Source organism: Zea mays, chromosome 6 (genome assembly GCF_902167145.1).
Source record: "Zea mays cultivar B73 chromosome 6, Zm-B73-REFERENCE-NAM-5.0, whole genome shotgun sequence".
Classification (NCBI taxonomy): Eukaryota; Viridiplantae; Streptophyta; class Magnoliopsida; order Poales; family Poaceae; genus Zea; species Zea mays.
The window spans coordinates 115927526-115946501 of NC_050101.1; the positions used below are offsets into that span (position 1 = coordinate 115927526).

Here is an 18976-nt window from a genome sequence, read left to right on the forward strand (position 1 = left end):
GGGGTTGACCGACGAGGACATCAGTCTTCTATGGAGGAGGATTGTGATATCCTGGCCTTGGGTGGATTGTGTGATATACTAGTCCAAGGCTTTAATAGAATTAATAGCGTACTCATACCAACAAGGTGTATCTTCTTCTTCGGAAGTCTATCCTGAAAGACCCTCTAAGTTAAGCGTGTCTGGCCCAAAGCAATCTTAGGATCGGTGATCGACCGGGAAGTCTTCTCGGGTGCGCATGATTGAGGACAAAGTGCGCACAAAGACCTCGTGTTAGTTTGTGGGGATGATCTATGATCCTAGAGGGCTGATAGGAGTAAGTACTACCGGTATGAAAGTGGATGGGATGTTACAACATGCTCTAGCGCGTCAATGGTCATCTTCAGGATTACTAGTAAACCGACTCAATTTGTTGACACTAAAAGAGATGTCTGGTTTTGTAGCACCAATGAAATACATGAGTGAGTCAATAATCTATGAATATCTCAATTGGTCTCTACCAATTCTCATGTTCTTTTGAAGGATCAAACTAGGATCATAGGGTGTTGGAGACGGTTTGTTATCTTTATAGCCAAAATGACTCAATCGTTTCTCCACATAATGAGATTGTATTAGAGTAGTAATCTCATTCTCTCCCTTGATCAGCTTGATGTTTAGAATAACATCAGCCTCACCTAGATCCTTTATATCAAAGCTTTGGCACAAGAAAGACTTGACCTCGTTGATCACGTCAAGGCTTGTTCCAAAGTTTAGTATGTCATCAACATACCAGCACAATATGACTCTTTGACCCCATTATGGCGGTAGTTACACATCGATCAGCCTTATTGACACTAAAGCTTGCTTATATGAGTGTTAAATGGAATTTCTATAAAAAAATGTTGGGGTTCTTTAAAAAATAGTCTAAGAGAGAAAGTGAGATTGCACTCAGACATAGATGGTAAATCTGATAAAACAGTACTTGATGTTAGCATGCTAGCATCCTAATCATTTTTTCAATAGATATGTTACAATTTTTAAATAGGAATAGTATATTTCTATTGACATGTAGAACTCATCTTATTAAATTTTGAATACCAATTAACTAGTGATTATAAAAATATTTATTAAATTTTGGCACCATAATAGTTGTGATACTAGAGCTCTGACTAACTTTGAGCATTTCTTGAGGTAACAAAAGAAAACTAGAAGTTCAACGGACTAAAGCGAAATAGCCATTGACTTCAAAGCAAAATAGTCATTTTATTCACCTGTTTGATACTCCCCTTGTTCTAGTTTATAATTTATTGGACTTTTTTTATCCCAAGTTTCACGGACTCATTTTATTAAAAAATCATAATTATTATTAATTTTATAGCGGTATTATTTATCATATAATATTTAAGTATGGCTGTGAATTATTCATTTTTTCAAAAAAAAAAAGAATAAGATAAGCCAGTTAAACTTGATAAAAAAAGTCAAACGAATTATAAACTAAGATGCAAAGAGACAAAAGTGGATAAAATGACGTGGAGGACAAAACAGAGTTCGAATTAGCGCCACCTGTATCGGCTTAACTTTTATAATGGCACGTAAGAAAAAGACTCACCAACCAAACACAGGACATGAATGATTCCATCCCTAAAATCATGAAACATAACATTGTCCCCTTCAAACATAGGACATGAACAATTTCAACCCTAAAACCATGCAACACGGATGGTTCGGTTTCATCCCCTACAAACATTGATTCCATGATTCCATCATAAAAAACAGATATAAATCACTCCATTCCTCGTCCTCAAACCAACACACTAACCTAAAAAAACAAGAATGAAATGATTGGGGCGTTTGGTGTACTGTAAAATTGCGAATTGGCCATCATAATAGCTTGAAGTAGTTTAGAAGCATTTACATGATTACATCAGCTGCGATTGGTACAGGGTACACAGGTACAAGTTCGATACAGACATAAAACGTGAAAATACATTAGCTCAGTCAGTTACCCTCTGTGCTTAACAAACCTAACCATCCCCCCAGCATTATGTGCCGCTACTGGCAGAGCATGGACACAAGAGGCCACCTCGGGTTTTTCTAAGGCTGGCAACTTCTCAACAAGATGGTCAGGTTCTAAAACTTAGATTTGGGATATGCAGATTGCCCTCTGACGGCGTACAGCAGCCCAACATTAAAACGAGATTTTCCTACGGGCTACGGTCCACTCCCAAATAAGGAACCGAATCCTGAATGCCGTCGAGCATGCTCTGGTAATAGCCTGCTGACAAGCTCCGGTGGTGCGTTTGCTAGCTGCAAAGGAAGGGAACACAACAAATGATTATATAGCTCAGGGACCTATGCGGTTTAAAGGAAAGCGTCAGTCCAGATTATAAGGAAGCAATCATGCAAGACACACGTGACCGCGCCACTGAGTTTAACTGCCTTCACGAAGTGAAGGGCGGCTGGGATTGGATTGTGGTGGGGAGTCATATTGGGGAGATGAGGCTATTTCCTTGTTCCAACAGTGCCTACTCCTTCCCCATGTTAATAACCCTAGCCGCCTCCATTTCATACAACTTATCTATACAACTTATCTAAGAGCAAGGCTAATAATATAGCCTGTTTCTGGTATGGATCTTTGCACTTCATCCATGTAGTAGTTACCTCTTCACTAACAATATATGGTCCACTTTCTTCCCCCCACAAAGTTTTTTTGGTTCTTGTGCATAATCTAGCTGTAAACTTACAGCCACAGCCCAACACACTTAGCCCTTGTTCGTTTACGTCGGATTGCACCCGGAATCGTTCCAGCTAATCAAAGTCTATATAAATTAGAAAAGCAATCCGGCTAGGAATCGTTCCGACCCATCAATCCGGTATAAACGAACAAGGCCTTAGGCCTTGTTCGTTTTTGTCGGATTGGTGGGTCGGAACGATTCCTAACCGGATTGCTTCTCTAATTTATATAAACTTTGATTAGGTGGAACGATTCCGGGTGCAATCCGACACAAACGAACAAGGCCTTAGGGTTGTTCGGTTGCATCTGGATCGAAGGGGATTGGAGGGGATTAAATCCCTCTCTAGTCAAAATTGAATAGAAGATAATTTAATCCCTATCAATCCACTCCAATCTAGACACAGCCGAACAAGGCCTTAGGGGTGTTTGGTTCCCACCTCCTAAACTTTAGTATCTAAATTTTAGTCACTTTTAGTCCCTAAATTGCCAAACGGTATAACTAAATGAATCCTTGCAAAGAGAAACTCTAGGGACTAAGGTTTAGTCTCTAAAGTTTAGTAGGGCAACTAAAGAAACCAAACACCCCCTTAAAAAAGCCAAATCACTTATTTTCAGATAGTCATGTTACTAACAACCCATCTCTCATCCACCTTGTGGCTTCGACATCACCCACCCTACCATTTACCCAAACTGTACAATACAGGCCCCATGAATGCCACCAATAGCTATCACCACCTGAAGAATTGCCCTAATATGCTAGCAGTGTGTTCCTCCTTCAGGCATGCTATCTAGAAAGAAAGCAGCACTCATATATAATGAACCATGTTGTTGCAAAAAAGCAGGGCACAATGCATGACAGGCAACATAGAACATTGCAAGACATGTTCGGTGCATGTGATTTTACCACTAATGCATATCATCATGTATTCGTGTGTCAGTAAAATGACACCATAATGAAGTATACAGTGAATGTATTAACACTATTTTCCTGTGGCCAATTGACATCATTTTTCATATGTAATCAAGCTTTCAAAAAGGACTAATATTTAGGGACACAATGGGAAACATTTTTGTCCTGGAATCACTTACTTCCTGCTTAAAGTTGAATAGTGGAGGAAATGGGCGTCCATTAGGGAGTCTTGCATGTGATTCTCGTAATTCGTCAAAGAATGAATGAGCACACGCCTCAAGCTAGAACAATAATTCAAACAGCAATGAACTCAAGTCAGCAAAAAGCGAGGTTAATATACCGTACAAGTATATTCACATATATGAACATATGACTAAAAGTTTATGCATTTACCTAGACACAAAGGCAACATAGGTTTGCAGAATGGTAGAGCACAGGTGCTACATTAGCACTAGCACACCGGTTACAATTTGTGGATGGTGGATCTCTTATCAACACTTTATTATGTTGATTGTTTTCTCAAATGGGAGAGCTGCGTGTCATTTGATTAAGAAAAGAGGAGTGCAAGGGAGAGGCAAAGCCAGCTCCTACCAGCCCAACACAGTTATTATTATTGTTATGTTGATTTGGTGCAAATTTTAGTCTCCATTACCAAGCATAAGCAACAAATGAAGTATAAATTTAGGCTTCAGAAAATTTTAATTTTTAAGTTCAAAGTTCTTGTGTAGTTTGTATGTCTTGTGGTTTTGGTATACTCAAAAAGTCAAAATCTATTACAAAGCATGCACCTAGTAGAACAAAATATGAAGTCATGAGAGCTTCAGGTTGATTGTTTCTTCATCATGAATTTGTATGAGAGAGAAGACAAAATCAGTGAAGATTTGAGAAGCATAACATTATATGTTAACAATTTGATGTCCCACTGACATATAGCCTTGAGATGATGATGTCAATTTATTTTAAGTGGCATAATGAGGATGACACAATAGAAGATGAAAAAAACTTACTGCGCTACATCGCAGATTCGGCGAATACTGAAGAAGACGGGAAACAAGATCTATTGCTTCTGGAGGCATTCTCTTGTGGAAGATCTGCAGCATAACCATTGTGATAAGGACTCCACCATCAGGAACATCAAGAATAAGGGAGATCATATTGTACACATGATAATAACATAAACATTATTGTTTGCCATCTATTATAACTTATCGAGATATCCAGCGTACAAAACTGAATGGGGCTGATATTCCATTTTAATGAGTGGCAATATGGTCGGTCATATAGGATCAAAAGAACTCTATTGCAATTTAGAAATGGTGACGATGCTGAGAAATTTGCTTAGTAAGAAAAAATAATGGGCAAAACACCACTGAGATTATGTGCTCTCCACCTGAGTGACCATATCAACAGATTTTGTTTACGCCCAGTTTGGATCATTGGAATTGAATTCCATTCTAATAATAATAATTTAGGCATATATCAATTAAGCTAATTCGGTTTTATGCAAAATATATTTGTATACTATTATTAGCAAGATGTCGGAGATATTTATGTGCTACATTTTTATTATATAGGAGTGAGACGAAGAGTGTCATGTAAGTTACAAATTAGAAACCAATTCTACTAATGAATAAAATCATTTCCCACCCTCCACCCCATGAATTTGAGATAGGCTTATATCTGAACTTCGGAAAGTGGTGGAATGTCAAATTCCAAACTAAATAAGTTACTTTATTGAGTGAATTTCAATTCCTCTAAAATGAAGGGATCCAAACACCCTATTAGAGGATTTTTCACAGACTACAAATGTGCACACACCTTGTGCCATGGACATGCTTTTATCTGAGGAAACTTGAATTCTGTATAGTTGGGATTCATACAACGAATTTCCTCTCGTGTTGGGGTGCCCAAAACCTGCAAAAAGTTAATCTTTGTTCAATTCTGGAAAGTAGCAAACCAGTGTTCTTAAGGTGGTAAGGCGAGGAGTTGGACCACCGCCTCAATCGCAAATATCTTCCTTACAATAGTCAGTTTTTGAATGCATGCAAAACCATTACCTTGATAATCTCAACCAGCTGGTCCACAGCACTTTCCCCAGGAAATAATGGCTAATAAATTGCAAGAAACAAATATAAGTAAATTAGTATAACTTCACTGCTGAAATGGCATCACAATGGCATAAAAGATGTAGAGAGATGCAAGCAAAAAAAAAGAAAGCGGGTAACTAAAGCACTTACTTGACTAAGAAGAAGCTCAGCAAGAACACATCCAGCTGACCATATATCAATAGATGTTGTGTATTCAGTTGCACCAAATATGAGCTCAGGAGCACGATAATAGCGTGAGCATATATATGATATATTAGCTTCACCTTTAATCTGATATGTTGGCATATTTTAAAGATAAGATTCAAAGTTCTGAACAAAAAAAATCAGAGAAGTATTGGAATGCAAAATGTTTGGAGAGTACTCCCTCTGACCCAAAATAAATACACACCTTGTTCCTCAAGTCAAACTTTTTTTAAAAAAAATGACCAGGTATATAGAAAATAGTATCAATATTTGTATATCAAAATAAGTCTATTATGAAAGTATATTCCATGATCAATGTAATAATACTTGTTATGCATCATAAATATTAGTATCTTTTTGTATATATTTAGTCGACTTAAAAAGGCTTGACTTCTCGATAAGCAAGATGTGCACTTATTTTGGCATGAAGTACTCAAAGTTGGATTTAGCGTTTTATCTAGAACAAAGTTTACCGATGGAAGGATAGAATAAGGTTTTTCATAGTAACATGGCGCAGAGAAACCAGCTAACACCACACATACACAATACTACTTCCAATTCATACAACCCAACAAGTGTTTAACCTTGAGTTCCAATGTTATCATAGTAGATTTGTTTTACAAGAATGTTATCATAATATCATTGAGTGAAGTTCAGAATTCCTAGTAATTTGGATTGATTTTGATAAAATATCAAATAAGGCTATGAGGTCAGCTGAATCCACAGGATCAAAAGTGTTAATGCTGAAGATTTTCAACTGAAAGAATTAAAGAAATTAAAATTCAATTAATACATCCTTAATATTTAGAATTAAACTCAATAAGGTCAAGTCCATGATTTGATACTACATTTTAAAAGACATCCCTTGCAGCTTGTTCGGTTAATCTCCTCCCAATTGGGATTGGAGGGTATAGGGCATGGCATTTGGTCCCTCCAGATTGGAGGTCCTCAAATCCCCTGCCCATACCCTCCAATACACAGGTTTTTCCAACGAGCAAGCCCTTACAGCTAAAATTACATTAAGCAAGAATCATACAGTTCCCACGTCTTGACCTAACTCTGAAAAATAAATAGAGACGTTCAACCATATGAATCAGCATGTCATTCATGCTAGAGTCTCGTTAATCATTTCATGACATACAAATTAGCATATGTGCATATCAATATCTCGTATCAGCTCAATGCAAATTTATTTTGTCTTGTCAGTTTCAATTCTATAAAAAACATATTGAAATTAAAAGATCTTATTTCTTGCTGTTATCATTAGAGCATGTACATACCAAGATTTTAGCACTCCCGAAGTCACAAACCTTGACTTGGTGGGAAAGAGGATCCACCTATCAAACAATAAGAAAAAGAGAAGGCCAGCATTTTCCAACTGAACGTCATGAACAAGAAGCGGGAACAAGCACATGCTTAGCATAAAAAACACTAAACCAGCATACCAAGATATTCTGAGGCTTAATATCTCGGTGACAAATTCCTGGTACAGTATGAATATAAGCTAGTCCCCGGAATATCTGCACAAGATATGAAAAATGTAAATATATTAAACACCTCTTCTAGCACATGCATATCAAGATAGAATGCAATTCTACCACTACCCACCTGGTACATATACAATTTAACATATATAAGGGGCATCCTCTGCTTCATGTCTTTGTAGTGTTTCAGAACGCGATAAAGTGACTCTGGAACAAACTCCATGACTAAGTTAAGGAAAAGTTCATCCCTACTTGTGGTAGAGAAGAAACAATGCTTCAGGGAAATGACATTGCAATGGTCAATTGATCGCATTATTTGTAACTCCCTATTCTTGTATCTTTTGTCCTGTAGAACCTTCTTAATTGCAACGGTTTCACCAGTCTCAATGCATTTTGCCTGAGTTTATGCACGCACCATCAACAAAATATGAGCCAAAGTGAGAGAAAAAACTAGGCCAAGTTGGAGAAAAAGAAACGCTAACCTGGAAGACAACCCCAAACGATCCAGTTCCAACAACTCGCTCAGCCATATAGCTGATGGTCTAAAGGGCACCAAATCAAGAGCTAAGTTAGAATGTTATTAGCATTGTCATGTAATTCAGCAAGATGAAGTGAATTTCTTTCTCCAAAACCTACCCTCTTTGGTTCACCATTCTTTCCCCCAATCGTAGTCGATATTATGTGGCCTGTCACTGCATCACTTCCCCCCGCAATAATAGTGGCGACATGCTGTCATGTAACACAAATGACAGGTGAGACATAATCAAAATGAGTAGCACCAAAGCAATAAAAAAAGGGCTATGTACTAGGTGAGGTACTTCGGCATTAGCATTCCGATGTTTCACCAGGTTTGTGGCAGAAACATTAGCAAGCACCAGCACAGAAGGATAACGTTGCCCCCGACTGAACAAACCAAAATACCACTACATGGATACCCGATGCCACATTACCAAGAGCAGCATAAAATATGCACTTCAAACCACCGAGTATTTCCGACTCATTGAATCCATACGCAAGCAACTAAGGTACAGGTCAGAAACTTACAATGCAAAGAAAACCACTAGATTGCGAAAGGCTGAGAAGGCCATGGAAAACTTTGGACAGAAATGTAACAGCTAAGCCAACTGGCACTTCACATGAAAGTCAAACATCAAAACCGGGTAACTGAAACTGTAGCTACCAGACAACTTGTAGAACACATTCCGTCCGGCTTTGGACACGATCCAAAGCAACACGAGAGTGGGAACGCTAGCATGGCGCGCACGCAAAGTTGGCCGAAGAGGAGAGAGCATCGAGCAGCAGGTCCCCTCCCCCGAAAGCAATGCTACCGCAGCTCTAACGGTCTCCAACGAGAATCCATCTGCATCCAAATGCGCACAAAAAAAAAAGAGGGCGCAAGCCATTGGAGCGAAGCAGCAGCAAGCGAGCAGCCCAAATCATGAGAAGCAGCAGCACAGATGTCGCAGTTAGACGAGAACCAGGACCGCGTCCAGGGAACCGAGAACGCCGCAACTAGCAGATCCGCGGCGCGTATGCAGATCCACGCACACGCAGGAGGGGGAGCAACAAGCAAGCAACCATAGCCCCTAGAGCGCAGAAGTCCCCTCCCCGCCGGCGAGCGCAGAGATGAAGTGAAGCGCGCACTCACCTTCTCGTCGGCGGAGGCGCGCGGAGGGTCGACCTCCATGGCGTCGGCGGTGGGGTTGGGCCCCCCACCGAGCGCGGTGGCCATGTGGGGCGGTCGCGCGGCGACAGGCTTCTCTCTCCTCGGTGATGGGGGAGGGCTGCTGCTGCTAGCGTGACCGTGAGAAGGGGACCATTGGTGGGCACTGTCCCTGTCAGCTCTCACTGTCCACTACCACGCCTCTTTTTTATTCCTGGTCTTCTCCCTTCTGCCCGTTGGCAAAAGAATGCCTCTTCAGTTTCATTTTGTCCGAGCGGGGCATTTTTGGTCGTGGTTCGTGGGAGTGTAGTTTGGGTGTACTGGGCTTGGGCCAGCAGCCCAGAATGACTTTACGGGTGGGGTGGGGTGGGGTGGGGTGGGACTGCTCGGGCTCTACACAGCCCACGAAATGGTATGAAAACAATTCCACTTAATTATGCTTCTTGTTGAATAACTACGTTACATAGATCGCCAAATCTGTTCCTTTCACGTCCATCAGCAGATTAGGCGCGGAGAAGCTGTAGCTCTAGTTTCCTTTTCCAGAAGCACGACAGATTAACACACACAAGAGACATGATATAGGGTTGAGCCTTTAACCTCTTTCTCTTCTCTATTCCATATGAGGGGTATAAATTCTATATATAGAGATGTGGTATCCCTTAGGGGTATATTCAGTATGAGCCCACCAAACCTTAGAGTTAGGTTTCTTAACACTCCCCCTTGGGCGAATACCGCGACCAACATATGCCTCGTTAAAACTTCTAAAAACCCAGTGGAAAATATGGAGAAAGAGCACATGGTGATGCGTATTGCATTTGCACTTTGGTGCCTCGTTAAAACCTTATGTGAGAAACTTCAGGAAAACTCACAGGAGTACAATAACTATCATCAGGGCATATTTTGATCTTCTGGATCTAGATTGTATTGAATCTTCTACAAGCTCTAACTTTAGAAATATGTTCCACTGATCTTTGTAAAACTATTTCAATATGGCAAAACACCTTCTGGAAGTATATGCACATAGAGATTTAGCAACTATTTCCTTATGCAATGGAAATATAAGCTCAACTCTTAGGAAGCTTCGGAAGACAACAACTATGTCTTCCTTTGGCTTTGGCACTAAATCATCGCCTCCTAGTCAAACCCAGTCAATATAACCAAATCGATTGAGTACCTCAATATATCCCTCTTTGATCTTTGATTTGCCAAAGTCCACATGACTTGGCTTTGTTGGATGGATGATGGTATTGTCCTCCTCAATGTCAATATCGTCGCTGTCCTCAGAAGGATCCACGGCAACAACTTCGGTCTAGCAGGTGGTGGCCTCTATTGCCTCATTCAAATCACCAAGCTTTGCCTCTGGTGCATTCGACGAAGGTGGCAAGAGCACCTCTGGGACAGATCGCTCCTGAGCCATCTCTAATGAAAAAGTGTGTGCTTCGCAACTAGCTAAGGCTTGTTTGAAGGCAGTCAAATCGTTCGAAGCAAGCTTCGAAGGTATAGCAAGCCTTAACAGCAAATGAGAACGACCAACAAATGACGTGCCAATGTCGTTGGGCATCGTTCATTTTGTACGCGCAATCTTCGAGCTATCTTGTGTTAATAAGCCGAGGGTATGTTTACAAATGTATTTAATATGAAGGAAGATGGAATAAAATTGTGCAGGCATACGAGATGAGTATTTCATGTCGTTTTTTTAACATCTTTCCATTTAAACATTATCATATTCACACCCTTCTTCGTACCTTCGTCCTTGAATTATCCCTTCGGAGAAGTGATAATTTATGAATGGAGGTTTGAACTTAACTTGCGTTGCCTTGTTTTCGATGCCATGTAGCAATTAAAAATAAGATCCCAATAACGACCAAAGCACTCAGCAAAAAAGGCACACCTGGGAACCGCTAAACCTTTTTTCCGAGTGTTGTGGTTCCGACACTCGGTAAAGAAACTCCCTGCTTTGCCGAGTGCCTTACAACGCACTCAGCAAAGGAACTGGCAAAGGGGCCGACTGGAGCCTTCTTTGTCGAGTGCTAGTCCAGCAGACACTCGACAAAGGAGGCTTTTTTGTCGAATGCCTCCTGCACTCTCGGCAAAGGGACTGGTAAAAGGACCCCCTGGAGCCTTCTTTGCCAAGTGCCAGGCCATCAAGCACTCGACAAAGGGGGCTTCTTTGCCGAGTGTTAGAGAGGACAGTCGGCCAATGCTCTGTCACCGTCACTTAGCGTCGTGGCGGTGACTTTTTTTTGCCGTGCACCAGGTGCTACTCAGCAAAGTCTTTGCCGAATGTCCGATAAAAAGTATTCGACAAAGAAGTCGTTCTGATGTACAGTTCACTGAAATCTCTTTGCCCAGATCTAGTCACACCCAGCAAAGACTTTGCCGGGAGTTTTCAAGAATTTGTCGAGTGACTGAAGCAGCATGTTGTAAGCGCGCGCGTCTAACATTGTATATTTTCTCGCCTAGTTAGACATAAATAGCTAGCTAACACATATATTTATATATATCTCGCACATGCTTAAGCTTTTCCAGCTTAAATTTAGCAGGTAACGTTGAATCCTGCATCGAGTCCGGCCATCTCCCGCTTGTGGTGTACTCTCTCTCTCTCCTATCTGTGTGACACCGTCGGTCGGCGAAACTTCCACACGGCTCCTCGCCAAGTCGCCGGAGTATCTCAGGAGTGCATGCAGCACTACCAGAAAACGATACAAATCTGACGGCTCCGTTATGTCCGACGGCTGCCTAGGAGACCGTCAGACTTAAGCTTATGTCTGACGACCCCTGGCAGCCGTCGGACATAAGGGAGAATATCCGAGGGCTGGCAGGCGGATCGTCGGACATAAGCTTATGTCCGACGGCTGTCAGACAAGCCGTCGAATATAAGCTTATGTCCGACGGTCTCCTACGTGGCCGTCGGAACTAATGGATTTTAACCGACCCCGCGGCCGCGTCGGTTTCATTTCTCTCTGTCTCTCCCGCTCACATGCGTAGCCGCCGCCGTCGCCCGGCACCGCCGAAGCCTCTCCCGGGGATCTCCAGCCCCGTCCCGACGCCCAGCCCGCGCCCGATCCTCTGTCCACGTCGACCGGCAACTCCACCACCGCCCAAGCGACACCGGAGCCGCCCCGACGCTGTCTGCGGCCGCCGGAGCCTCTGCCCCCGTCCCCGACCCCACCGGCGTCCGCTTCACCGGCTAATCGTCCGACAAAGTAAGGAATTTTATAATGTTTCGTATAATTTTGTATATGCATATATTGTTTGCTACTAGCAATGTTTAGTTTTGTTATGTCCGACGACTTAATTTAATTATGCAATTAAATTAACTTGTTTTAAGTTATTTATTAGTGGCTATATAATTTAAACTTTTAATTTCCGAGGGTAATTATTAAGCCCTCGGAAATAAGATTGTTTTATTTGATTTAGGGTCCCGTGAAATGATTTTTTTGTAGTGCTATTGTATTAGTGTGGTTAATTAGTGGCTATTTATATTAGTGTGGTTAATTAGTAATCATAACTAATTAAGTTAACGTCTCGTATCTAGTATGGAGGAGGATCGTCGATGGATGTATGAAGGTTGGAAGAAAAGATGTGCTCTATCAAGTGAGTGAGTTGCCAAGACTGATGCTTTTTTCGACCGTGCTTTTGCTCGGTCAGAGACTAGAACCGATGTTAGGTGCCCTTGTAGCAAGTGTCGGAACATTAATTTCCTTGACAGGAGGACTATGTCGATACATATTTGCAAGAACGGTTATGTGCTAGGCTATGAGGTGTGGGTGCACCACGGTGAGGACCCACCTGCTCATATTGTATCGGAATTTCAGTCACATGAAGAGGGGGACTACGATAGGATGGAAGAGATGCTTGACGATGTACGCCATGAGATTCTAACCGTCGATTCGGAGAACCCTGGTCAACCCACCGATTATGAGGATCCAGCTACACCTGAGGTTCAGAAGTTTTTCGAGCTCCTTAAAGCTGCCAAAGAGCCGTTGCATGAGCACACGAAAGTGACCGTCCTTGTATTTGTGACTCGACTTATGGCTATTAAGTCTAAGTTTGCATTCTCAAACAACTGCTACAAGGAGCTTTTGAACTTGATCCGTGATGTACTTCCGGAGAATCACAAGATGCCAAAGGACATGTATCAGTCCAAAAAGTTGCTCTTTGGGCTCGGTATGGACTACGAAAAAAATCGATGTCTCTGACAATAACTGCATGCTTTTCTGGAAGGAGACCGCGAGTGAGAAGAAGTGTACTGTATGTGGTGAGCGTAGATTCGTTGAGGTTGAAAACGACGATGGTTTGACTGTGACGACGAAGATTGCACGTAAGCAGCTTCGTTACATGCCTCTTATACCTCGATTGAAATGTTTGTTCATCTCCAAAAATACAGCCAGACACATAAGATGGCACAAAGAAGGGGTACATGAGAATCCAAATGTCATGGCACACCCAGCTGATACAGATGCATGGAAGGCACTAGATGCTTTTGATTCCAGCTTTGCTGATGAAGTGCGGAATGTCCGCTTCGGTTTAGCAACAGATGGTTTCTCGCCTTTCAATCTAACTGCAACGTCCTACTCATGTTGGCCCGTCTTTGTTGTTCCATACAACCTTCCACCAGCTCTTTGCATGAAATATGAATTTATTTTCTTGTGTCTTGTAAAACCTGGTCCGGATCATCTTCGAACAAAGATCGATGTGATGATGAGACCCCTCATTGAAGAATTGGAAATTTTGTGGGAAGGAGTCGAGGCGTACGATTGTTACAAAAAACAGAAGTTCAACCTTAGAGCCGTGTTTTTGTGGTATATTCACGATTTTATGGCTTATGGTATCTTTGCTGGATGGAGTTGTCATGTGATTTTGAAATGTCCGATATGCGTTGAAGACACTTTATGCTTTCGACTAAAGTTTGGTGGAAAGATATGTTACTTCGATTGCCATAGATGTTTTTTGCCAGAGGATCACCCGTTCAGGTTCGATAGGAACGCTTTTAAAAAGGACACGATTGTGACGAGGGGACCACCCAAGCGTCTTAGTGGTGCAGAGATTCTCGCGAGACTTAATGATTTGAAAATAAACGAACATGGAAATCGTTTTGAAGGTTATGGAACCGAGCATAATTGGACTCACAAATGTGGTCTATGGGAACTCCCTTATATGAAAGCCTTGATTCTAATGCATAACATTGATGTGATGCACCAGGAACGAAATATGGGTGAAAGCATTATCAGCACTTGCATGAATATCACTGACAAAACAAAAGACAACCCTAAGGCTAGAAAAGACTTGGCCTTAATCTGTAGAAGACCAACTATGGAGATAGTAGAGAACCAGAAGAAGCCACGTGCTCCTTTCAGTATTAAACTTAAAAGGAAGAAACAATTGATGAAATGGTTGAAAAACTTAAAGTTCCCAGATGGTTACGCTGCGGGCTTTAGAAGGTCTGTGAATTTGAAGACGGGCAAGTTTTTTGGGTTGAAGAGTCATGACTACCACATAATAATGGAAAGACTCCTTCCTGTTATGTTTCATGGTTTTGTAAAAAATGATGTCTGGAAAGCATTAGCGGAGCTAAGCTACTTTTATAGACATCTTTGTGCTAAAGAAATAAAGAAAGAGATTATGGAGAAGCTTGAGCAACAAATACCGAATTTGGTATGCAAACTTGAAAAAATATTTCCACCAGGTTTCTTCAATCTGATGCAACATCTACTTGTTCACCTACCATACGAAGCTAAGGTAGGAGGTCCTGTGCAATATAGATGGATGTATCACATCGAAAGGACACTAAAGAAGCTACGGGCAATGGCTGGTAATAAGAGACGAGTTGAAGGGTGCATCGCTGAAGAATTCAAATACAAAGAGATAGCATCGTTCACGGGCTTGTACTTTGCAGAGGAACACAATGTCAATGCCCAACGTTGCGGTATCATGTCGACGAGCCCCCTATCAGTGATACTGAAATTTTTCAATGGAGGGGCAAAACTGTAGGACCCAGCACAACATACTGTTTCACCAATGACGAATGGAAGACTGCTTTACTCTACTTGTATAACAACAGGGAAGAGATGAGTCAGTTTCTCTTGTAAGTGTAAACTTTATTTTAGTCATTGTCGCTAGAATTTTTGTTGTTATACTAAAAGGTTTGTTTCCTTGTACTAACAGGGAATTTGATTCTCAAAATTGCATCTCTGGCTGTGAAGGTGACCAGATTCGTCGAGAGGGAAACGATGGGGGACTTAATTTCTTGTGTTGGTTTCGAGATTATGTAGATAAAAATGATAATATACACCCGGACCTTCGACAATTATCCCTAGGAGCAGTAACTGGCAGACGTTATGGTCGGTATGATGTCAATGGTTTTAGATTCCGTTCCACAAGGTTCAAAGATGATCATCCTCTAGCAGCCACGACAAATTCCGGAGTTGTAACTAGAGCTGTCGATGATGAAGGGAAGGTGACTAATTATTATGGAGTCATTAATGATATACTCGAGTACAAGTTTTTTGGAGATAAACAACTCAAAGTGGTGTTCTTTGATTGTGATTGGTTTTCTCCAAATACAACGCGAGAAAATCAATATGGCATGGTGGAAGTCAAACACAACGATAGATTAAAAGGCCACGACACTATAATCCTTTCCCACCAATGCGAGCAGGTGTATTATATGACATATCCATCTAAGAAAAAGGGTTTGGTTGATTGGAGGGTAGTGTACAAAGTTAATCCTCGTGAACGACTATATGCTCCTTGTGATGCTGGTTATGTTGAAAGTCAAATCGAGCAGGAAGTGGGGGCTGCTGAGATTTTCCAAGACGAAGAACTTACCAGCACGTTTAATGTACAAACTGAAATGTTGGAAGGATCTTTATTAGGCGATCAAAATGATGTAGAGGTTCCTCCAAAAAGAAAACGAGTGACGAGAAAGAAGAAAGCTATTTGACGTCCATTAAATCGATGAAAGCAACTAGATCCTGATTTTGATTACGATTACGATTGACGAGTATGGATCATGATTGTAACGCCCTGAATTTGGGGGTAGAATTTTTCTTCTTTTCCCTCACCAAATTCGGGCGTTACCCTTTCCTTTTCCCTTTTCTCCTCGCTAAACCTTGATCTTTTCCAAAGTTATAGCGGGTTTCGGCTTGAGATCCCATGTAAAGCAAAACCCTAAAATACTTTATTTTGTTTGATGCACCATGCCGAACCATGCATTTTTTTGATTGTTTGAAAATGTGAATGCATTCATCTAGGAAATGGGTCTTAAAAAAGGGAAAACCTTTTTCTTCTCTCTTTCCCCCTCTCCTCCCATTTCGGCCCAGCCGCCCCTCCCCCTCGCGCCCGGCCCAGCCGGCCCCCTCCCCTTTCCCTCCCCCGCGCCGTGGGCCAGCCTGGCCGCGGCCCACCTCGCCCCCCCCCCCCCCCCCGCGCCCCCGCTTTGGGCCCAAAGCGGCCCAGCCGCGCCCCCCCTCCACCCAAAATTTCTCTCCCCTCCCCTGCAGGCCCCGCCCGTCATTCTCTCCCCCCTCTCCCTCTCCCTGCCCAACCGCCCGCCCCCTCCCCCTGCGCGCCGCCGCCGCCGCGCCGCCCTCCCCCGCGCGGTAAGCCCTCTCCCTCTCCTCTCCCCCTCCCAGGCCCCGGCCGCGCCACCCCGCACCTGCCCGATCGCCCCCGGCTGCGCTCGCCCCCGGCCCCGCCGCGCCGCCCCGACCCCGCGCCGCCCCGGCCCCGACGCCCCCAGCCCCGGCCGCGCCCGCCCCGGCCGCGCCCGTCCCCGGCCATGGCGGCCCCTGCCCGTCGCGCCCGCGCCGTCCCCCGCCCGTGCTCTGTGCTCGCCCGCCTGCCCCGGCGTGTCCTGCTCGCGTCATGACGGCCCCGGCGCGGCCTGGAGCTCGGCCCAGCGTGCCTATGGCGCGTGGCCTTGAGCTCGGCCAGCGCGCGGCCCCGACGTGCGCGCGGCTAGTTCACGGCTCGTGCGTGCGGCCTCGCGCGCGTGCTCGCGTAGTGCGCAGTGCCTTGGCACGGCTCGCCGTGCCTTCGTCTACCCCTGGACGAGTCTGTCTACCCCCTATATTTTATGTGTGCTAATCACGTTATTCATGTTAATAAAATAGGAAACTCAATTTAGAAATTGGTTACGTTAGTTAATGTATATAGTTAACCGTCTATCTCATTTAATGTTGATCTACTAAAAGTGGTCACGTTTCTATTAGTGCATGTAGCTAATCCTTACTATTGGAGCTAAGTAGAACTAGAGCACGTAACGTTTAGTTATTCTTCTACCCGTAATGCGCCTCGAGCATAAGCTTAAACCCCTGCGAGACCCTCCCCTGTCTCTTTCTAACCATGGTAAATGCAATGTCGCATGTCATATTCTATGCACATTTAATCTACGTGTTCTCTTGTATGGTGTACTGTTTGTTTCCTAATTTGAATGGATGGATGTATGTATGTTTGCACTCGCATAGAGAACGATCCGGTTGAAGAGCCCGAAGAACTCGCAGGAGAAGCCCCTGAGCAGCAGTCGGTTGGTGGAGGCAAGTGTCCCTTGACCTAACTCTGTCCTATACATTCTTTAATTCACCTCCCGCATTACACGTTTATACCTAAGGATTTACTAGCTTTGCTTATCCATGTCCTTGTTTACCTATTTGGGTTGGATTATTATTGTTTAGCTTTATGCTATTGCCCAACTCTAATCAATGAACATGATGAGAATTATCAATGATACACTGTTTTCCCTTCTTTTATTATGATGTTATACTTGTGGTCTTCAAGGGGGCTCGAGTGGTTTCTCGAGTGCCTCTCCGTAAGGACCTGTTCTTTGGATGACCGCCCGGGAAAACAGTGCAACCATGAGGGTGGAATGGGGTGCCCTTAGCTGAATAATTAGAGGATCCGGGGTGTAGTTCGCTTAGCCGTTGTGCCGTCAATGGGGCTCGGTGTATGCGGCTCGCTCTGCCAAGCTTGGGTTCGCCCCTTGGGGAGGAGTGCGGTGCATTTAGGAAACCTAACGGGTGGCTACAGCCCCGGGGAATCTTTTTGTAAAGGCTACATAGTGATGCCCTGCTGGGTCACCTTGGTAATGATCAATGGAGAGTCATGATCTCCGGGCAGAAAGGGAATCACAGCTTGTGGGTAAAGTGCACAACCTCTGCAGAGTGTTTGAAAACTGATATATCAGCCGTGCTCGCGGTTATGAGCGGCCAAGGGAGCTCCAGTGATTAGTGGTACTTGATCAGAGACATTTTGGTTTACAGGTGGCAATGAGACTGATGGTTCTTGGTTTTGACTATGGTGCTGGTAAGTGGTATTCTTTCCGTTTGGAAAGGGTACATCGGGATAATAACTTGGGTTAATGCTAAAACCTGGCTTTCTACTAGTAAATAATAATCTGACCAACTAAAAGCAACTGCTTGACTTACCCCCGCATAAAGCTAGTCCACTACAGCCAAACAGGATACTTGCTGAGTATGTTGATGTGTACTCACCCTTGCTCTACACACCAACCCCCCCCCATCCCCAGGTTGTCAGCACTGCAACCACTACTCAGGAGAAGATGAAGCTGTGGAAGGAGACTTCCAGGAGTTCCAAGACTACGACGAGTTCTAGGCGTGGGTTAGCGGCAACCCCCAGTCGGTTGCCTGTGAAGGCCGCGTTTATCTACGTTTCTTTTCCGCACTTTGATTTATTGTAAAGACTATGTGGATGTCTCAGACATATGATGTAATCGACTATTATTTCCCTTTTAATACTATTTGAGCACTTTGTGATGATGTCCATGTTATGTAAATGCTGTGTACGTGAATTGCTGATCCTGGCACGTACATGGTTTGCATTCGGTTTGCCTTCTAAAACCGGGTGTGACATAAGTGGTATCAAAGCTGTGCTGACTGTAGGACCGCTAACCTAGAG

General features: G+C 43.2%; 1 protein-coding gene across 3 annotated transcripts; it reads right to left on the reverse strand.

Annotated features, from left to right (window-relative positions):
- Positions 1-1581: 1581 nt before the first annotated feature.
- On the reverse strand, positions 1582-9315 carry LOC100192496 (putative glycogen synthase kinase family protein). Of its 3 annotated transcripts, none has more exons than XM_020538782.2 (12): positions 9044-9315; positions 8032-8124; positions 7878-7937; positions 7520-7792; positions 7357-7431; positions 7192-7248; positions 5858-5998; positions 5678-5728; positions 5439-5534; positions 4628-4711; positions 3800-3901; positions 1582-1795 (listed from the first exon to the last, which is right to left on the reverse strand). In XM_020538782.2, exons 1-12 carry the CDS (start codon positions 9125-9127, stop codon positions 1778-1780), a joined length of 1134 nt encoding a protein of 377 aa, XP_020394371.1. In that variant the 5' UTR covers positions 9128-9315; the 3' UTR covers positions 1582-1777. The 3 variants fall into 3 exon arrangements, with proteins under 3 accessions (XP_020394371.1, XP_035815265.1, NP_001131188.1); XM_035959372.1 differs by lacking the exon at positions 1582-1795 and adding an exon at positions 1834-2283 and having other exon boundaries at positions 8214-9201; NM_001137716.1 differs by lacking the exon at positions 1582-1795 and adding an exon at positions 1853-2283 and having other exon boundaries at positions 9044-9267.
- Positions 9316-18976: the final 9661 nt, after the last annotated feature.